The sequence below is a fragment of the Micropterus dolomieu genome, linkage group LG16, assembly GCF_021292245.1.
Source record: "Micropterus dolomieu isolate WLL.071019.BEF.003 ecotype Adirondacks linkage group LG16, ASM2129224v1, whole genome shotgun sequence".
NCBI lineage: Eukaryota > Metazoa > Chordata > Actinopteri > Centrarchiformes > Centrarchidae > Micropterus > Micropterus dolomieu.
Window position 1 is genome coordinate 16,790,615 of NC_060165.1, and position 23,297 is coordinate 16,813,911.

Sequence of the window (23,297 nt, forward strand, 5' to 3'; positions counted from 1 at the left end):
TTGGTTCGAGGCACTACACAGATCAAAGTCTAGCTGGGCCTCTGAACTGCTCCTGGATCAAACAGAGACACACACGCACGCGCTCACACACAGAAAATGCCTCCCGCCTGGTCGACTTCCCCTGCTTCAGCTCTTCTGTCGGCGCCTGATAGCAGCGGGTGTGAGGGACAGTTGGACTGAAATCCAGGTGAGAGAAGGAAGTATTGACGACTACGTCACCCCATAACTATTGCCAAGGCCACCACTTCGCCATGACAACAAGGAATCTCATTGCTATAGTAACAAAAGAAGCGAGCGACTAGGAAATGACACAAAGGAAACGGAGGTTGGGAATAAACCAGGCGGTAAACCAGAGCTCCCAATGTGTGGCATGTGGACACAGAGGGGTACTGACACCTCAGTACTAAATCATATTTCTATATGAGGGTGGTAAATGTTAGGGAATGGGGGTAACAGGGATGTGGTTATTTTAGGGTTCATGATATGAAATAATTTGTTAAATTACACATATACAATCACATTACACAATGCATAAACATGTTTGGATTATTTAGTATTTGTTACTTTTTTTTACTAAGTGAACAATAATAAAAGTACTAAAATGTGCGTATGTGCAGATTTAAGACCTAACTGCCCTCATTATGAGATTCTTATGAGAAAACCGCTCGTTCATTACATGGAATATTCTTTTTGGAGGAGAAACTTTCAAACTCAGCAGGGGAGTGTCATTAGATGAAACTAACAGTGTTTCATCTGGTAGTCTGATAGTAAAAAAGACTCCCCAAAAGACTAGGAGAGCATCTTTTGCTTACGTCCTGGAGCCCAGCTTTTAAGATATCTGGGAGAGTTTTCCCCTGAAAGTGTTTGTTTGCATCCTAATTTCCACTTGAATTAAATTTAGACTAACTTACAAGTTAAAAATAGTTTTCCCCTCAAAAAACCTTTGAAATGTCACTTTTTAAAAGCAAAATGTGAAACTACATTTTGTACTTTAGCTTCATCGTAAAAAATGTATTTTGGGTGCAATGTAAACCCATGAACTGTGTTCAACGTTGGCCTGATGCTCTTCAATCTAGCAAACACACCAGTAGCTCTATCATTAATAAATCATGGAGTGCAGCTAAAACATTTGTTTAAACTCACATGACTTTATTTAAAGGTCAAAGCCATGTGTAGAATCATTCTTAGAGCTACTTTCAACCTTCCTATTTCTGGAAGTAATTTCACATAGTATATTTTTGGTCAGTTTCAGCATATTCTAAATCATGTGTGTAATTCCCCTTAGACATAAATGTTGAAGCTTTTATGTTCTGCCCTCCGCTCCTTCCACAGCCCAGCAGTTCTTTCTAAGATCTGTTGTTAGCCTCTAAGGGGTTTGCCTCTTGGCTCTGGTCTGACAGTATGACAGCAGTAGAAATATGATTTCTATTTCCTGGGACCCAGGGCAAGAGGATTAAAGTTTCATTTGGTTTCCAGGAGGAAATAGTTTAAACAACACCTGCACTAAGGCAACAAATACAGAATGAAAGAGGAGGCACAACACAAGGAATAAAAAAAGATCAGCAGGGGTATAATAGTAAACTAAAACTAAAGAAATGAATGCACCACAAGGCCAAAGGCATTACACAGACATTCAGTATAGTGACTTTCAGAGTGTGTGCTATTATTATGTGCATGATTTATAGAATATCTGAATACAGCCGACATAACCCAACAACTCACTAAGTTGCCAGCCTGCCTGATTTTAAGTATTCTAGATTTTTTTATGTGGGATTAACACATTTCCATTCATTCAAACTCCCTGTCCATATAATAGAAGCATGTATCTTAACAAACCGCTGCTGACAGTTAGTGATAATATGCAATGAACTTAGTAGACTCACAACAGACTAGAGCTGGAATGCACAGTCAATTAATCGATTGTAAGAGAAATAACCAACAACTATTTGTGTGATCGATGAGCCATTAAGTCATTTTTTAAGCAAAAAGAAAATGCTTTAAAAATGTGAATAATGCTTTTCTTAGGCTTATTTGATGTTTAACTGAATCGAACCGACCTTTGAACAGACAAAATAAGATATTTTATTTATAATTGTGATCATTTTTAAAAATAATTGTGGTAATTTTTTTGATTTTATAGACCACATGATTGATTGAGAAAACAATTGACAAATAAATCAATAATGAAAATAATGATTAGTTGCAACCTATAGTAAACTGTATTCACTTTAAATATATCTCTGTCTTGAATGACAACTTTTCTTGGTGTCCACGCAGCAGGGAAAGTCAAGAGACCTCACAGAAAGAGTTTTCATGTTGTGATATTCCCCTTGAGGAGATATTTGTATATCTGCTGATCCTCCTCCACAGGGAGATCAGAGGTCAGGGTACAGTGTATTTCAGATGGGCCGACACTCAGCGCCTTTAACACTAATTGCTCTCCCACCCTCCAGCCTATTTTCAGGAGTCTTACCTGTGAGCTGACAGTCGTCGTTGGAGCCCGCAGAGTCTTCCTGGTTTGGGCTGAGTGGAGGGCTGGCAGGGGGGCTGGTGCTGAAGCTGGCGTAGCCCAGGGACGAGCTCACCTCGCTGGGATCACAGCTGTGGTTGACCGGCTTCTGGACGTCCAGGGATGAAGACAGAGAGGTGCGCTGCTTGGGCTGGATAAAAGCCAGGAAGAAGAGAAGGACAAAAGTTAGAGTGATGAAAACATTCATACTTTCTTTTCTTTTATGTAACTGAATGTATTGTGGGTTTATCAATTTGATCTCTGCTTTTCCTTTTACTTTACTAAATTTTATTTTACAGATTAAAAGTAAATTTTTGGCTTCCAATTTGAAGTACACCAAATTAACAGTAACAATTTCTGCCAATTACACACCTGTGTGAAATGATGCCACCTTTATCTCTTCTAAGTGCTTGGTGGCTTTTTAATTGAATATTGCTGATTTTCTTCCATTATGATAAATGCTCATTATTCTTACTTAATTCTTCCCCATCATTCTTGTCTTATGACTAATTTCCTTTGTTTTACAAATCAAGCGTTTAATTTAATAGCAGTGTAAATTAAAATTCAGTTGCTCTGCAATATTAATGTTTGTCATGATGCTACCTCCAAATATCCAATAGCCAAATATCCATTTACAAAAGTGGGAGAAAGATGGAAAGTGTGCGTGTACTAGTACCAATCATCACTATGGGGATAAAAATGTCTTTACAGAGTGACATTATGGGGACTCACATCACATTTGTGAAAATACACTGCTCCCCCCACAAGGTCAACCATACAGTTTTTGGTTTAAATTCAGTTTTATTCAGGATTCAGCAAGTGGTAGTTACAGTTAAGGTTAGGGTAAAACTACACAATACCAGCCAGATAATGACCCAACCCAGTCAGATATGGGACATTAGGAACTAAAATGAGTTTTAGAGGCAACCATTGCCCGTTTTACCCTGTGTACCGTGTCCCAGTGTGACGCTTAGTGAAACATCTTTTTTACGACATATGCCATGACCTTAACCCATACAAAAGGAGCACAGAGCGCTCGCACAACACAACTTTAAAGAGGAATGATACTGTTAGTGCTGTCAGAAGGAACATTGAGGTGGGTCCCCGGCACCTTGCTGGTAATCACATATGTTGTGACGTATGTGATAGACAGCAAGCCAAGCAACAGCAAGAACTGACTTCATGAATAATGATCGCAATCGCACTTTACTCCTAAATGACAAAAACCCAATCGACATAACTCAAAATTTCAAACCTATTCATTCTGACACCTGAGCATGTGCTTGATGTAATAAGACATGTGGATTTGTTTTATGTAATGTAAACAGAATGAAAGTAAGAAAAGAGAGAAGGGGGGCAGATGATTGCTTACAGAAAGTAATTGTGAGATTGAAAGAAAAAGGCAAGGCAGAGGACAACTGAAACTGTAGACTGGCATCTGGTAAACACATCTTACATAATGAGGCATTTGCAGTTCTGAACGACCTGCTGCTATGCTTCAAAATCAACTCAGGCAGTCAAAACCTAACCTTTTGTGCGGGCGTGCCAAAGGATGAACGCAAAGTGAATCAATACAACGAACCATAAAGAAAAAATAACATCCTGAAATGTTGAAAGACACTCGACAGGACAATCTTCATAAGACCTTCACGGTCTTGTGTGTGACTCAAGGCACAAAGATGGAACTTTGAGAGAGAAAGAGAGGGGGCAGAGGATATGAAAGGAAATGAAAGCAGGAGGAGGAGAGAAGTCTCTTTTTCATGCACGGTGCACTCACTGGGCTTTGAAGAGTCTTCAGATCGAGTGAAAAACAAAAGAAAAACAAGAGCAGGGAAACAGGCTGAACAAGAGAAGGGCATGAAACATGAAAAGAGAATTGGACAGGAAGAAATGAAAACATGTCACTGTGTCAGAATAGAAGCACCAAAATACAAAAGGGAAGCAACAAAAACAGAAGAAAGAAATGATGATTAGAGGTAAGAATTTAAAGGAGGAGATGAAGGAAGTTGGAAAAGAAGTAATAAAGCTGTGATGAAAGGAATGAAGAAAAGAAGGAAGGTAACCAGTACAGTGGTCATAATAATAAAGAAATGGAAGGGAAGCCAGATGTAGGATGGAAGATTTAGGGAAGGAAGGAGCAAAATGAAAAAGGAGGGAAAGCAAGGAGAAGGAGGTTAGCAATACAAGGTAAGAAGGAATGACAAAAGCTACTAGTAATAAATATTTTGTTATGGTACCAGAAACTCACATACATTTAAATGTGAAAACAGATTGCTGTGGAAGTAACATTCATCAACAGTCATCAGAAAGTTATTAAAGGAATAGTTCGACACTTTGCTTGACACTATGCGTATTTGTGTTTTTGCTGAGAGTTAGATGAGAAGATCAATACCACCCTTATGTCAGTACAATAAATGTAAAGATACTGCCTGCAGACAGCTAACTTAGCTTAGCACAAAGACAAGAAACAGGTGGAAATGGTAGCATGGTGTGGTCTCTGCTTCTGGCCAAAAAATAGTCAGACAAGACCTCCCATGTGTCTGACTATTTATTGTGTCCCATCCCTTTGGACAGAGCCAGGCTAGCCATTTTCTCCTTTTTCCACTCTTAATGCTAAGTGAAGATAACTGGGTGCTGGCAGTAGCTTCATATTCATTGTACGGACATGAGAGTGGTATTTATCTTCTCATCCAACACATTCAAATGCTAAATTATAGCTAATGTACATGACTTTCAAGGTCACCTTGTTCTACTGTTTGCTTCTTTGGATAAACAAAGGTCACATCATGTATTTTTGTTAGACATCAGTCAATCAAAGAGTGTGTTTCTGGACTAAACATTTATAACCGTCAAACATGGAGAAATCAAGTATTTAAGAGGCACATAGACTCCAACCACAGCAGCTCCAATATACCAGAATGCGACACAGACACAGCAGTAAGATTAATTTTTTTTCCAGCGGAGAGCTGGTCAGTGGGGAATAACACCAGAGCATCAGCATCCTGCGGAGACCAAGGATGTTTAAAGGACCAATGCATCAACCAAACAAGATCACAACAGCCTAGAAAGGCAACTGGGAATAGACGATGACGTATGAGCCCTGCAGGGAATCACCCCTGACTGGGCAAGGAGAGGGACGTTACATAAGCTTTCTGTCAAAAACATGTACTTCTATATTCTTTATGACCTCACCTGTGATAAAAAGGATTGATTACCTAATATAAGAAAACAAAAGAAGAAAATCATTCAAACATACTAATACTAAACCACTTCATGAATTGAACAACCTGCAGTGTTTACCTTGCAGTGGGTATAACAACTAACAAAGAAGAACTATCTAAAATAAATAAGATGAAACAGCAATCAACAAAGAATGATGAAACTGCTGTAATGTGACTCTGTGGTGTTTCAAAGTGAGAGGTTGAGGCTGTGGTCGTCTGTCTTCTTTTGTGAGCCATCTAATGTTTAATAAGTTTAAAAGAAAGCATCCTTTATTCACACACTTATCTCTGCCTTGTCTCTGTGTATTTGGCGTCTGCTTCTTTTAAAAGCTAAAGGCGTCTTCTCTCTGGACTTGTGCTTATTAAGAGCTTGCACATGCAAATACACTGACGCGTACAACAAAACATACACATACTGTAGCTCTGGCTGACACTTAGCGTTAACAATGCAAACAGGCAGCAGGCTAATGAACATGTCATGGCCGACTGGAAGGGGATTAATAAGCAGACACACACATGCACACACAATCACACACAGACACCCACACATACAGCAGGTCCTCCATGCCCGATTAAACTACTGCAAAAGACATTTCCCCAGCCTGGAACAGCAAGCCTGGGGGAAAACATGCCATTTAACACTTCACTAATGTGTGTGTCTTTTGTGCTTAAGCGCTAATAGATGACACTCCCATTAGCTAAAAATTCCTCACCAAAGACGAGGTGAGATGTTTGCAGTTTAAGTTTGCTTGCACGCAGTGAAAGGACTCTGTGTGAAACTGAGGAACTGTGAGTTAAATTATGAATGACAGGATAATCAATTATCATAAAATCAAGATTAAAAGATCAGATGCTGTACAGTTGGGAAACATGGTTGTCCACTGTTGAATGAATGAATAAAACTTGAACAGAAGTAGTGTAAAAACTGTAAAGCTATAAAGTTGATTCTGATTCTGTAGCAGTAAAAGTAAATTTTTTCTGAAATGTTGCCATTTCTATTAAATATCTTCACTGGCTAACTAATCTGGCAATTTAACATGAGCAGGGGACTGAAAGGTAATTATCATAATGGGTTTAATTGATATTTTCAGTTGTTGGAGCAACTCTCTTCAGTTAACAACAGCCCAGTGTTAATAATGCTGGATATGGAACAATACACATGTCTTTTGTAGCCAGTGTTTTTATTTCTTTTCCATTCTCGCTTTTATTACTCGGTCTTTATTTCGGTGGCCTCACACATTCACAGAAATATGTAAACACTCAAACTCAGAAAGCAAAAGGCTCAGAAGAGCAGAACAGAGAAAACATCAAGTGCAGTAAGGAAAAAGAAAAAGAGAATAGAAAATAAAAGGAGTAAACAGCCAAACCATTTCTCTCCACCACAACTGCAACTCTTAAAACTATTATGCTACTACTCAGCTCTCAATTCTGAATTCCCACTTTATTCTGATACATTTGTTTTTTCTTCTGATGATCAAGCTTGAGTATTTTTCTCCTTAAGAAACATTTTTAGAAAGTTTCACTCAGGTTAACCTCTCAGTTACCCTCAGGTTACTGGCACTTTGAGACCATTTCAGTGACATTAACATATATAGTGCCCCCTCTAAAGGCTCAAACTTTGTTCATTCATGCAGCACTACATGTGCCTGTGCCGTTCCAGACACACATGCTGTCAACTGAAGTACTATACAGTTACTGTGGTGCTCTCTTATCCCTCTAGATTCATAAGGAAAACTGAATTAAATGTCTCTTTTTGCTCTTTTGTTGGAAATATAAACATAAGTAATATAAGCATATGTAAATATAATGTTCTAAACAGTCTCTCTCAACTGGTCATAATAAATGTGGTAGTGGAAGCACTTATGGGTAACATAATATGCCAGTTTTATTACCTTGATATAGCCTGATTTCTTGAGGATTAACTCTTTTCCCCAAGAAATACTGCAGGTTTTGTCCCTTCTACTTCAGTTGTTTCAATTTCAGTCTGAGTACTCACTTTTACCGAAATATCAACATTGGTCTTACATGTGCTTGATTACACAAACGAGACACTTGTTGGGTTGTCACTGGTCTTTGCATAAGCCAGTTTTTGAATAGTAGTAAGCCTGTGAAGTTGCAGAAACTGAGAATTATTTATGATATAAAATAATACTTCATGAAGGGAGTCAAACCATTCCTCAGTTTCAGGTTGGTCTGGCTTCTGCGTGCTGAATTCAATTAAATATCATTGGAGATATTCTAGATTGCAACCTCAAAGCAAATACCTTGTTTTTGTTGATTGTTTCCGCATGCAGAAAGAATATTTCTACGACTGCAATTGTCTTCCCTCCCATTATCTGCTATCAGTCTTTCCTTTTGTCTATCTTCTAAAATTGTGAGAAACTCAGGAGGCTTACCTGTCTGTACCTCAGTTTGAACTAGTAATTCCCCTCCTGTTTCTTATATGTGAATAAGCATTAAAGCAGTTTTCCCACCAAATCTACAGTGGCACCATAGACTGTATAAAAGAAGTGGACGTAGTCACCGTGACGTCATCCATTGGTTTGTGGACTGCCATGTTGATTTTGTGCAACCAGGCGCCAGACGTGACCATATTTGGACGAGTCTGTGGCATTAGTAAGCTTGGTTAGCTAAGTGCATCTGTAACGTTAACTGTGATTTTAACCGGGATGCTAACTTTGGTTAGCTAAAAACAAACAAAATGTACTTACCAAAAAAAAAAAAAAAATTTAAAAAAGGGCTGCTGACTTCTAATACCGTAAAACTTTGAATAATAGCCCGGGACTTGTCAATCACAATTTACTAAATGAACATCATGCTGTATTGAAGAAGAGTTGAAACTAGCGATTGAGATCATAAACTTATTAGAAAAGTGTTAACTGAGATTAAAAAAAATCAGGTGAAAAGAAGGTTTGGGTAGGGTTTGCTATTATTTCTAATGGAACCGGACTTCTTTTTGCAACCAGAGTCACCGCCCCCTACTGGCCTTTAGAAAGAATGCAGGCTTACTTCCACAGGGTTTCACTTTTCAGACCCGGAGGTTCCCGCTTGAGTTGCACACAATTGAAAGCGCTGTACAGAAGTCAGAAAGAGCTAGCAGTCCTCTGGGCTTGCAACTAATGAGGTGAATGAACTGCATGATTTATTAAAATCCTTTGACTATAGGTGGGAAATACCAGGAATTCCAGTGGGGGTTACTCAGATGTATAACCCCCACTGGAGAGCCTTTAGCATCAGCTGGAGTTCATTTAGTGGCGTATGACCCACGCCTCTCCTTTGTGGCAGCAGGCATTTTGCTGGCTGGGAAAGCAAACAAACAGACTTAAAAGTGTCCTAGTTGTCCAAGCAACTTTGAAACATTTAAGTGGAGTGCAGTTAATCACCAGCTGTAATGAGAGGAATGAACTGACCAAGGTACATGTAGGTAAATTAATTGATTTCTCTATTTTCACGCTCCTTTCTTGCCACCACTCTGAAGCCAACTAGCTGCCACAATTGTGATTGTTTATTGATTGTGTGTGCATGTGTGTATTAGTACGCGTGGCTCAATAAAGACCTGGCATTAATGCAGAGTCATATTCATAGAACCTTACAGTGCACACATGTACTGTAATTGCCCACAGATTCTAGCAAGTTTGTTGATGATTAACTGACTGGAGCAACACTGTCGGAGAGGGATCATCAAGTGACTGTGAGTGTATTCAACGGGTATGTTTGTCCAGCCTGCAGATCGAGGTGTTGATTCACAGTGACCTGTAGCAGGTAAATAGAGAGAGGACGGACTCGCCGTATGTGGGTTCATGTGATTTTGAGGAAACATCTCGGCGAGTACCACCGTTTGGTCCAAGAGCTGAGGTTGGACGAAGCCCGGTTCCAGGAAGGTAACCATTGCTACGGTGTGGTATTTGTCCCGCCCCTCCTTCACCTCGGCAATCTGAAAAAAAAACGCTCAGCGCCTCGCCACGCTGCTGGCATTTTTACTAGCTCGTAAAAACGCGGCGCTCCCATTGCAATGAATTGAAAAAATACGGGCCCTAAGTCTTACATAAGTCATTTGAGTGAAATGTTAATTGTCAACAATAATGGAGTCTTAAAAGTAAGACCACATTTTCCAAGCTTTAATGAAGAAGATAGAAATGCTGGAGGGAGTTTTTGTTGGATTTACACTTGTCTCACCAACTCCAGTCATAAGAAAAGAACAGCATCCTTTTCCTGTTATGATTTCCAATGAGATCTGGTCCAGCAGTGTATTTTAAAAGTATATCTTTGGGTTGGCAGAGCCTGGAAGACTTTTTGTGATTGTCTTGTGTGTTTACTATAATTATGCTGTCATCTCAAAATGACTCTACACTGATGTTAAAATTACACATATCACCTTTAAGTTCACTAGATCTGTCATGGTCAAAACAAACCATCTCTTCCTTCAAGAAACACTAAAATCGATACCCTTTATACATCGAGTGATTGGGGATAATGCTCTTTAAGTACCTTGCCTAAGAGCACCTTGACCGCAGTAATTTGGGGAGATATGAGTCTTAGTCAATCAGTTTTCCTTAGATCCTCCAGAGGGAATTTGATCAACAAATAGGCTGCTGCTTCTTATGTGACAGCTGTGGCATAATCTGTGCATTTACCATTGACTGCTTTGTGTGTATCTCTGCATCCTCTCAAACTCTGTATGGACAAAATATCCATTATCTCCACCCCTCCGAAAAGCACCAGAAACCAGTCAGCCAACCTTATCTGCACTCCACTTTAAGTATTAGTCTGACTGAGCATACATAGTCAGGAAAGCTTCAGCTCATTGTGTGAATTCTTGTATGTGTTCATACATACAGTATGTACAATGTGTTCACATTCAACAGTAGATCATTGTGTGTGGAATGTGTACTATACACACTGCATCTACCTTTGTGTATGTGTGTGGCTCCGCTGTGACACACAGTCACATTTGGAAAGCAACAACAAACAGAAAAACTATTACAGACACACACACACAGAGGACACACTCATTGTACTGCATTCATTTGCTTATAACCATAAAGTATAAGCCTAGTGATACTACAGTGCTGAGCCACAACAACCCTGAAATAAATTCTACCTTTATAATGTTTATTTTTGTTGGAATTGTCATGAAAAGGTGTTTATGGTCATTTTGAAGATTGTTGTTTGAGCTGCTGTTGAATTGTGTTATACTGAGAGACGTTTCGAGACGTGCACACTAAATTACTTTTTAATTAGAAAAACCTCTCGATACAACCCAAGGTCAACCAAGTCTACTTGCCCTTAACTTTAACCTTCCTTGGATAACTATGACCTGGATGACTGACAGCGATAAAATGCAATCCAGTTAACAGCAAGACAAACAACATCCTCCAAATAACCATGAACTTGAATCAATACTTCTCTAAAACAGTTTTGAGAAACACTGAACATTGTAACCTTAATGGATGTAGAAAGCATAGTTTAAGAAAGGTGTCCCTAATAAATTGGCAGCTGAGTGTATAGACTCGTTTTTAAAGATTTACATACATTAAGAACAAATGTGGCTTACAGGCAGTGGAAAATATTTTTGACAATAACAAAAATATATAGAATATATTTTATACTCAATATAGAATACCGCCAGCCTTATCCTTAAACCATCACAACTCATTCAATCAATCTAACCGTAACCCTCAAACCAAGAGTTTTAGAAAGAAATATATGAAAGAAACACATAATGCACTTCTGATTTTGAAGAACACATAAGGAGATTTCTTGGAGAAAATCTAGCGAAGAAGTTGGACTACCTCGTAAGTTCTGAGAATATGTATCGGTTACTTGATTCCAGTTCAGTTGTACTTCACTATTAACCAAATTTGCATAGCATAGCCCTGATCGATCACAACTCCATTCAGAAAACACGTATTTTAAAAGTTGTTTGCTTGTCTTCTTGCAGACAGACCTGACAAAAGATGAATTCTGTCTTTTTACAAATTCACATCCTTTAGATTCATTTATTGCAATTGAAACAGTACAATCTACATTTTATACCACTGTAGTAAGCCAGATTATGGCTGAATATTTAGTCAAACTCAAGCAAAAACGCAAACATTTTGGCTCGAGTTTTGCCAAAGTTTGCTTGGTCTGAAAACAGCATTTCACTAGAGTCAGAGTTGAGCTCCTGGGACGTTGACTTAAGCATAATTTTTCTGGCTCTTTTTTTTCCCTTATTGTGCAAGACATTTTACAAGACATTTTTTAATCCAAATGGTTTGAAGAGTGACGATTTTGGAAACACTTTCAAGTACTGTTAAACGAGGTCCTGGTCTCATATCTTTCAGAAAAACAGATTCTCTGTGACTCAACTGTAATGTTAACACAGGAGAGGCACAAAATGGGGCCACGACAATGCAAAGGCTTTATTGAATTGAACGAAGAGGCTTTCAAAGAGGCTCCTTTTTGGACACAATACTAATGTTGACAAAAATGTAGCCTTAGTCCTCAAATAGCAATTAGAAGAAGAGTCAACTCTCTAAGGGTCTAGACTGTAAGGTCTAAGATACACAAGAGTGGCAGTGCAAAGGTGTCTGTTTGTGTGAGGGGTGTGTGTGTGTGTGTGTGTGTGTGTGTGTGTGTGTGTGTGTGTGTGTGTGTGTGTGTGTGCGCAATGTTGTATTTGTGAGCATGTGATTGTCTGAGATATAAGCTTCAGCCTTTGTGAGTGTAAACACAAGTTCCATCATGTGTTGACTGTAACCAGGACTCTCTTGTAGGCAAGTAATGGTTATTAAAATGTTCTGTGAAGACACACACACACACACACACGCAAAAGCAGCAAAGTAGGACACCGAGCCAGTGGGTATGAAACTGATAACCCCATGATGCAGTGGTGCAGTCAGTCCTTCTTGCTGTCCCTCTTTCTACTTTTTTCCATGTGTTTGATTATCCCCCCCATTCTTTCTGTTCCAATCTGCCCATGAGTGTGATCAACAGCTTGTGGATATCCAACATGTCCAGCTGAGCTGACAGTTTGGACAAGCAGCAAGGGATGAAGAAATAAAAAAAAAAAAACCAACACTCAGCCCGTGGATGTCAGTCAAAATAGCCTGTGTGATCTCTTCATGCTTTTACAAAGCGATCACATATGGGGGGTGGTTTTGACTGGCTTGTGGTCAATGCTAGAGCAGTATTAGCAGCATACAAGCTAAATAATTTCTGTTAAACCCGGATTTTACGAGATAAATTACTCAGAACACATTTTTATTTACAGCAACAGCCCTTGGTAGCTTTGTCACAGGGGGAGGGAGATTTCCACTATTCAAAGAGAATCACACCATCTGGGTATTCAACATGATACAACTGATTTGCTATAGATAAAGAAAAAAAAAATCAAATTACTTAATTAAGAAAGACAAGACTTAGTTCTAGGATAACTTGCCACACATGCATCTACAAGCTCACTTCTGCTCATTTCCAGATCTAGTGGCTACTGAGAATTAGGGGTCAATATGTGAAAAATCTATGTCCCAATGTCTAGAAACATTATCAAACTGAATATCAGTATGTTATAATATTTGGTATAAGTTTTCAAAATCACAAAAATCCTAAGTAGTTATTTGTATGTTTTAGTACAAAAGAAATCCTGTCATTTTCAAAAAAGAGTTTTACTATCTGTCAAAAACAGATTTTAATTAATTTTAATTAATTAATTACATTTAAAGGAATGTCCAAAATTTTGGGAAACATGCTCATTTACTTTCTTGAGTAAGGTGAAAAGGTTGATGTCACTCTCATGTAGTCTGGTTAATGTGAAGCTACAACCTGGTGAATTTAGCAAAAAGACTGAAAAGAAAGGGAACTATTCTTTAAATCAGCAGGTCATGTATATGTAGCACTTCATCCTGGATGGATGGCAAATATAGCCAAGATGAAATCCAGAGGATGATGAAGCAACACTGCATGATACACGATACAGAGGGGGTCACATGTAGGTGCCCAAGCTAAGTGCCACAAAAACACAACTGGTAGCAGAGAGGGCGGTGGCTGCAGCAACACGTGCAAGTCCCAAGTGAGAGAACAGGATGAGGAATCAGGTGCTGGCTCAACATTGTGATGTTTGTCAGCCATCTGCGATGGATGATAGCATCGTCTTTCGGCCCATTCCTAATTCGCTTAATATTAAAATGACTGGTGAAGCGAGAAAACACACACTGTCAATATAAAATAAAATGAGCAGTGGAGTAAAAAAATTATCTAGAGCTACATTATGTTACAATCACTGTTACCTTTTAATGTGCGGAAGTAGAGGTTGAAGCCATAATACTGTCCCTAAAGAGATCCTCGTCACATGCATTACTCCATTTTGTCTAAAGTAACCTATGTGAGAAGTTTTTATTGCCAGATAAGGTTTAATATAGAATTATATAACTGTAAACCATCTGATCCAATCATCCTTACACAGTATCGCCGTGTTTACAAACAACATTGAGATTTAATACCTGCTTTTGCAGAAAACCACCTCTGTAGGGCTGAAAGTACCACATTAATATTCTAGTACTGTAAAACAGGAGGGACTGTGGTACTATACCACACACTCTTCTATACATGCTGCAACAGCCATGTGTGTGTTTGGTTGCATGTTAGGTCTGACTGTTCAGCATACAGTGTGTACTGATGAAATAGCCAGTGGGAGCACTAAAGTGAAATGAAATGAATTCTGGAGAACTAATTAGGAGCTATAAAACTGAATTCTGGTGCTCCTTGATTATGTGTGCTTCAAGCCGAGAGGAGGCCTGCTGGGCACCGCATGTTATCCATCTACACACATTAGTTAACATGCCAAAGATAGACCCATAATGAGGGGTGGGGGTGATGGGAGAGGAGATGAGGTAAGGAAATAAGGGAGGAAGAGAACATGTTGAGGGGAGGAAAGGGCATTCAGATGAAGTTCCGAGGAGTTGTCTATCTTGGCAAGCCATTCAAAGTATGTGTCCTAAAACACATATTTTTTTTAATCAAAGTTAAAAAAAGAAACACGTAATAATTCTTGAAAAGGTTTGATTTACAAGATGATTATCGCACCGCACTGCCAGAATTTTTTAAGCTTCAGTAAACTAATATTTGATGATTCACTAGAATTCACAAGCGTTTCAGAAGGATATTTTGTCACACATCACTCGCAGACTGAGAAAACAACTGCCTTTAATTATCAAGGTGCTAAACATTGGCGCTGAGCTTATGTGTCTGATACTATCTTCTCAGTGACAGAAGTGAGAGGACTAAATTAATCTCAAGTTACTAATGAGTCTGATTTGTTGTTGCATTTGAATTGCTAAATGTGGATTTGAATTTACTTATGATCAGCGACACATATTAATCTATTTTGTTTTTGTTGTACAAGTCTGTTGGTGACGTTCTCTTAGCATTTAGGTGTAGACAACAGGCTTTATAAAATACTAGGCATGTTTGTCGACCTCTGACACTGACACTTCATTGGTTAGCCCTTTCACTGGAAAAAAAAAAAAAATCCCAGTGCCACATTTTTATTAGATTCCACACAAATATGCATGAGTCATTTCTGTATCATCATTTCAGCAGTGGATGATGAACCCACCTGAGCTTCAGGCTGCCTGGACACTGAATCTTTACTGTCTGCTGGATATGGCTTCTCAATCTCGATCACCTTACATACTCTATTCTCCATGTTATCAATGTCAGACCTTAATTTTAATGAATACAAGGCTAATTATACGGTTTAGATAATAAGCAGCTACTATGTGACTTGAGTTCAAATGCACCAGTTCAGATTGCAGTTGGAGTAGGAAGAAAGAAATTACAAAATCATAAAATTCAATCCTTGAGCAATAATAACGTAACAGTTTCTACATGCTAAATAGGCAACACCTATTTCCAGGCTCCCACTGCAATGTAATGCACTAATGCAGGAGGGGTTTACTCAGGTTCTTAGTCCACTGCAACACAAAACACAACTGTCAGCGATGAGTTAAGCTAACCAGTCTTAATTAAAATACAAGTTTTACTAAAATATTGGCAAACAAGCAGTTTATACATATTAAAAGTTAAGGTAACCGCAATAATTTGTCAAAAATGAGCTCCCACACACAATGATTCATCACGTCAGGGCTCCGCATGGTTCCTGCACCAGACCACGCACCATCTCGTCTGCGGCTGTATGCGCACTATCTGCAGCAATCAATGTGAAACAGACTCACGTTCTCATCAAAGTTGCTCTGAGACACTGGCTGTTTAAGATGTGATTCACACAATCACAGGATCACGATTAACAAGGTGCACTCTGATTGACCATTTGCAGTCACGTGATTCTGATGACGCTTGAAATTTAGAATGAGGCAGGAAGTAAAAAGCAGAATGGACAAGATGGAGGAAACACAGTACTGTGCTACTTATTGTTTACTCATTGTGTCATCCCAGCCAACATGTCAAATCTGGAATCACCCAATTCATACTTAAATTATTGCTAAAAAACTATTTTGAGGTCACAATGACCTTTGAGTCAAAAGTGTCAATAATTCAGTGTCCGACCAACTGTGAAATACTGTCACATCTCCCCTTCTGTTGCTGAGTTATGGTGTTGAATTATGGCTAAAAGGCTGTTTTGCAGGGACATTATGATGTCACAGTGAAGCTGACCTTTAACCACCAAATTCTAATCAGTTCAAGCTTGAGTCCAAGTGGATGTGTGTGCCAAATTTTAATAAATTCCCCACACGCCATTCCTGGGATATCGCGTTAACGACAACGGAACGGACGGACGGACGAACATAATGCCTCCAGCCAAAGCTGTTTACGGCGGGGAAGCATGAAAATTCACTTTTCATTTTCACTTTCCATTTGGAAAACAACATTTGAATGCACAAAACCGAGTTTTGTGAGTTTAGAAACAGATTTTAACTGAATCATGACCCAGAGAATAGCAACGTGTGCTATTAGCCTAATATTCGTGACCAGGAAGCTATCTGTGTCTGCAGGTGACAACATTCACAGTCAAGCTCTCAAATCCAGGATAGGGGCCCATATGGGTTTCTGTAACCAGGATATGATGTTTCGATGGACAAACAACAGATTACTCAAATACTCTAAACTCCAGTTTACTATGGGAGTGAGTGATAGAGCAAGAGACAGACAGAGAGGGAGTGTAGATTAAATGAAACAGAGACAAACAATCAGAGGGAGAGGAACAGACAGAGATGCTGTTTACCATTGTGTGTGTGTGGGTGCAGGTGTTTAAGCTACTTGTAGGTGGATACTGTGATGTTCAATAATGCATCAGGTGCCTCTGCAACACATTCATTAGTGTGTGTGTGCGTGCACACTCACCTGTGGGCGGATAACTCTCTCAATGTTCTTCAGGGCCGTGTCAGGGGAGGGGGGGGAGCAGTCTGGAGTTGGGCCCGTCGAGCAGTTCCCATGGTTACTGTGTTCCCCCTCACTCACCGCTACATGGGATAAGTGACCTTGGACAGAGAGAGAGAGAAAGGGAAGATTTGTCCGTTACAATGTTGTGTTTTTATGTCGCAATCACCAGTCATTGTACTCTAGAGGCAGAGTTGTCAGGAATCCATGTCTGTGGCCAATTATTTCTTTCAGGGTGGTCACTATGTCCAATTTGGTGATCATTGTCATGTCTTGGCTGTGAAACAAGTTAGATTACATGTTGGATCACAACCAGTGGTAAGGTTTTTCATGACCTGCATTGTCAGACAGGAAGCACCAGAAAAGGAATCTTAATCTAACTGTGGAAAACAAGTTCTCATCCTTGGAACAAAAGAAAAAAAGTTTTATTTTCTCTAGCCATTAAATGCATTTACACTCAGTTATCCCTCTGTACAGTAGTTTGCATTGTCAGTGGCAGAATCTGCTATTTCTGCACTAAATTTACTGAAAACAACACGTGCATATACCCAATATTCAGTCCCACACATCTGTTTGTGTACATAGCTAAAAAAGGACAAACGTATAAAATTCACTAGGCCTTTTCAGACTAAACAGTTACATACCTTCAAGGGCTTTTTTTTTCTGTTTGTAATCGCACAGCCAATAGGAATGCTTCAGCATGACACAACTACAACAACAGTTTACAAATTGGAGGACACCATGGTCGGAGCTGTGTGTTTGTTGGGTGTTGTGTGTATCATGATAATAATGAACTCCATTATTAAAAAGGGATGTGTGAATTTAGACAATGTGAGTGTGAAAGCAAGAAGGAGGGCTAACAGACAAAAACTCTTACAACAACTGGCAGTAGTTCATATCATCGAGGAAGAAAGAAGAACACAGCAATGCAGACAGGAGACGGGTAACTAACTTCAACTTGATCTTATTTACGTTTTATGTCAACTTCACTCGGTAAAATAAATGGTATTACGTTACAACTCGCTGTGGATACAAGCGTGGACCAGGTAAAGTAACAGTGAACACACAGAGTGCAAATGTTGGTTTTGGTTGTTTGATAGGCCACAACATTAATAAGCTGGCAGAGTAAGGGGGGAGGGGCTAGCTGGTATGTTTGCAGTGAGAGACCAGAGGTTTAGTTTCGAAGCAGGTAAATTGAAAGATAATAATAGGCTAATAATAATAATGTCCGTGGGGATTAAAACCCGTTTTCACAGGGCAGTATAATGTGAAAAATTAAGACTTTTTTTGTTTGTAGCATACAATCATGATGCCGGCTCCACATTGTGATGTCTGTCAGCCACTGGCGATGAACAAAGGCATCTATTGGTCCGACCCCATTTGAATATTCCCTCGAAACTGCGTTACAATAACTACAACACTTTCAGTGCAGACACAATAACAATGAAAACACCTACCGCTATTAAATTGTTTATTATCTGTATCCCCCAAATTTAACTGATTCATCCCTATGAAAGTCAAAAATCCAGTGGCTTGTACTGTGGTTTGTAGATCAGTTTTATGTTCACTGATTAACTTGACATGGCTTCATTTTAGGCTTCACCAAAATAACGGAAGTAGCTAGAAACTTGTTTGAGTTCCAAAATGGATGATAACTCTAAAGAGCTTGTTCACCATTATTTCAGTTCTAAAGCCAGTGTGCTTTGTACTCCATCCTAATAATATTGTTTTGAAACTTTTCCAAGTGGCTTCAGTTATGAAAGGAGATGGTTTAACGTTACTTTAGAAGTGCACCAGTCAACTAACTTTAATATTATATTGGCATAAAAAAAAAAACTTTTTTATGCACTTTTTTTGGGGTAATGTGAGAAATGAAAAGAGGTTTCAGCTGATGTATTGCAGAGTATTTCCACCTAATGGTACAAAGACAATCACAGAGATGTGCTGGCATAAGAGAGGTGAGGGGAGTGCATTGTGTAAATTGACAAGCCTCTGCAAGAAAATATAATGGCTGCCCAGTGCAGTTTGATGTCTATCTCAGCTTTTCACACACAGACACACATGAGTATGTGTTCGGCTGAATGCAGAATCAGGTGTCAGAGCTAATTTCCCCAGCGTAAGATCATTTAACAGAGGGGAGGAGGAATAAAACACAAGAAGAAGAGAAGAAGGAGAGAAGAAAGGAGAGGGAAGTGCTGAAGTAGCTCAAATTAAATTTCAGAGAGAGAAAGCATCTGTCTTTATCAACCAGAGGAGACACAAAACACACACACACACACACACACACACACACACACACACACACGGCAGTCAGCTGCCTACATGGACCCTATCAAGAGAGCACAATATCATCCAATTATGGTGTGAGAACCAGCCAGGCCTTTAACACCATACCTGCCAACACCGTTTTCCCCAGCGCCCTCCCGTATTGTTGTTTGTTCCAGTAAACTCACATAATTTGCATGACCCTCAAATTTTAGTATGAATAATAGGCATACACGCCATGCAAGTTTTGTATGTTTTTCTGAAGTCACCCAAGTTGCCAGATCCTCTAAGAAACACAATCTACATACAAATATAACACATCTGTTAACACAACCCACAAGCCGATCAAAGTGTGCACAGCTGCTAAGACAAGCCAGCTAACTTAATGTTAACGGTTGTCAAAATGTCTAAATACCCCCCGGCCCCTGCCAAAAAAAAAAAAACTAAATGTTGGCAGGTATGTATGTAACACACACAGAGGATGGCATCACTATCAGTAATAGCAGGGAAGGCTCATTGCCTAAGATACAGTATATGAATGACCCACTATCACACTTCAAATGAAAAAAAACAAATAAAAACAGTATCTCCTGTTGTTTAAACTTTGAATGTAGGTGAAGGTGTGGTTTTTCACAACTCCCACAAATCATCTTCATGTATTCAAAAAGAAAAAAGCCACACAGGAAAAACAAATGGGGGCTCCTGATGATGTTGTGAATAATGACACCAATAATGATACAGTTTCCTGTAATTTCATTAGATGGGTGCACCTTTACATTTAATTTGTTTAGGATGCTAAGGAGGATTTCCATTTCAAAGAGTTTAATCATAATGTATTCCATAAAACAAGTAACTAAGGACATGTGTCTTATTTAAGTCAATATACTGAATTGGTTCTGAAGAAAGGAAACGTTTATTGTGGCAGGATCAGTACTTGTTTGAGGTAGACAAACTTTGTATTGTTCATCTCATTCTCGGTGATAGCTGTAGATATGGACCAAAAGTCCTACATGTTCCCACTTTTTAAGAACACTTTAGAAAAACAAGATAGTAGCAGTGGAATGCTTAAGTCAGTCGAAATACTGAGAAATACTGTATGCTTGTGAAAATAACACTGGGACTGAAGGTACTGGAATAACTCACACCAGGTTACTAAAATCTCTAAAGACACTGCTCAATGGTAGCTATGACCTTGGTTAGTGGGTTTGACAGGGTACAATTTCAAGAAATTGTTCACTCTAGTCACGCTTAGCTGATGCGACAGTTCTCAACTCTTTTAATGACTTTTTTGATCATCTCTTCATCTGTTGTTGGTGGATCATTACGTCTGAATTACCAAAGAGATGAGTTGGAAATTAAAGGACTGCGCCTCCACTTGCCAATCCTGATTCCATCTTTGCTCGTGTCAGTGCCTTCACAGCCTCTTTCCAAGAAACAAAGATTCAAATTGCTTTGCTCTCTGGTCAGCAGCATTTGGACGACTGGCTTTGAAGCGTGTGAATAAAGTAAGTTCGATCTTAGCTGTCATCTCTCGTTATATTTTAGCTTTTGTTTGCCATTTGCCTGCCATTTTAACACTTTTCTTTGATTATCTTTTGTGAAGCACATGAATTTATTGTTAAGTCCCATATTTTAAAAGGTCTGTCAAGTATCATTTTAACTACAGTTCAGTTTCAGCAATTTTCTGAGAATTTCATGCAAGGACGTTGGGAGATATCTTTCTGACTCATTTCTTCAATAAAGTGAACAACAAACAAAACATTTATACAGAAAAACAGAAGCATGAAGGGCACATACACTTTACAACAAAAAGAAAGCAATGGGGTTTATGGGAGATAAACTCATAACCTTGAGAAAACAACACTAATAAGATATCAGCATGAGAGAGAGAAGACCAGAGTTTACCAAGATGTATGCTTCATGAAACACATTTAGACGCAACAAACAATTGAGAAACATCCTTTTATGACTAAAACCAAACCCAATGCTTTATTGAAACTTAATGAAATCCTCATTTTATTTCATCAGAAGCCTTTCTCTGATACAATAACTTCAATTTTAATTGTTACAGCGCAGTCATGAAGGTGGTGTAAAACTAGAAGTGTCTGCTCCTGCTTCAGAATTTACCACCATCTTCCTTCATACATTTCTATTGAATTTCAACAGTCTGTCAGACGCAGAGGCACACAATCACACACATGCACACACACATCAGTCCTTCAGGGAAAGTGACATTGCTTCACAGTAGGCTCTATCAATGCATGTGTTTTCATGTGTGTGTGCATGCATGTGCATCACTATATTTTACTTGGGTTTGTGCAAGTACACACAGCTACAGACACACACACGTCATAAAGAGCTGCTTTGAGCTGAATCAGTGATTAAATGTGGGCGTAAATAGATGAAAAATGAGAGAAATGGAGAAGAAAGGATGGATGCCATAGAGGGATATATATAGATAGAGGTTTTGTCCTATTGAGTAAATAAGCCTGTCAACACTGAGGCTTTGATGATGGATGTGAGATGTGAGGTATGTGTATGTGTGTGTGACTTCCTTCAGATCTGCCTTGAGCTCACTCCTGGGAAACACACACAGTCCCCCTTGCCAAAGGGAAATTGTGTTTGTGTATAAGTGTAAACACAAAGGTGCATATACATAAGCATTAGTGTGTAATAACTGTAGGGTATTATACTTCACTGTTTACATCCATATGTTCAGATTAATGTGTGCGTGAGGAAGTGAGAAATTGCCTCTAGAAAAATCCTTTAGCTTTAAGGTTTCACAGGATCAAGATACACTTTGCATGCATGCATTCGTACATGTTATAGTATGTGTGTGGATTTACACAAACGCATTTCTGTGTAAATTCAAGGCCGGCCACACAACTTGTTAATGCAGGCATGCAGCAGTGTGTATAGGAGGACTGTGTCTAAGTGAACGCTTGGTGTGAGCAAGTGTTTAAATCAGCTGTCCTCTTCCTACCCGCCTAACAAGACAAAACTGTCAACTTCAAACGTGTTCTTCAGGCTGTCAGTTCTGCTTCTATGCCACTTTGACAAGTAGCATTTCATATTTATTGTGTGTGTGTGTGTGTGTGTGTGTGTGTACGGCTGCCTTCACATGTTCTTTTCTATGTCACAGTGGCTCTCAACATAATGTATCAAATTTGATTGAATACTAAGCAACAGTATGTTGGTTAGAGAGTTTAAAAAGGTGTGTGGGGGGTATTTTGCCAGTTCTCACTTTTTTTGTTTTAGATACCACCTACAGTTAACAGTTATAATATACTGATCCCATGCTGGGAATTTGAAGATACAAAATACAGAAAACAGATACAAAATACAGATCAGTAACTTTAAAAAACAACTATATGCACTACTATACACAAAATGAAGCACTACAAATCTAAATGAGAGGATTTTCATGGTAATAAAAGGAACATGTCATCCAGTACAACAATGTGGCTCAACTTTAAAAAAGACAAAAGCCTAAATATTTAAGTTCATTTGTTTGTACTTTAAGCCCTGGACACAGTTCTGATGACCGTGAACAGCTTACAAAGCGTCCATATCTAATTAAATACAGTCAATGGGACAGTGAAAATCATTTTTCAGGACTGGTTAACCGTGACATCAAGTTGTCAGAAAAGGTTTCAGATTTGGGATTATTTTTTCTGTTAGTGTATATAATACTTAGCTCCTTTCATTTAGATGTGGAGTGCCGGAACTGAGACTCACAAAGTAGGAAAGTCGGAAAGTACTGAGATGGACTTTGATTTGGTCCTTTCATGGGGTTTATTGAGATTAAGAAAATTAAATAACAATAGGCTCATCTTTTAGGAAAACATCTCTTTAACCCTACATTAGAAATGCCAGCAAAACTAGAATAATGGGGGAAAAGACAGTGTGAGCATGTGCAAACT

The 23,297-nt window shown here is 38.9% G+C and overlaps 1 protein-coding gene across 6 annotated transcripts in view; it reads right to left on the minus strand.

Annotated features, from left to right (window-relative positions):
- Positions 1–23,297, minus strand: part of anks1b (ankyrin repeat and sterile alpha motif domain containing 1B) — a 262,630-nt gene that overhangs the window by 97,457 nt on the left and 141,876 nt on the right. For all 6 annotated transcript variants that reach the window (XM_046071972.1, XM_046071971.1, XM_046071973.1 and 3 more), the window contains 2 exons: positions 17,074–17,210; positions 2,474–2,660 (listed from right to left, as the gene is read on the minus strand). In XM_046071972.1, coding sequence (XP_045927928.1) covers positions 2,474–2,660; positions 17,074–17,210 — 324 coding nt within the window. The remainder of the gene's footprint in view (positions 1–2,473; positions 2,661–17,073; positions 17,211–23,297) is intronic.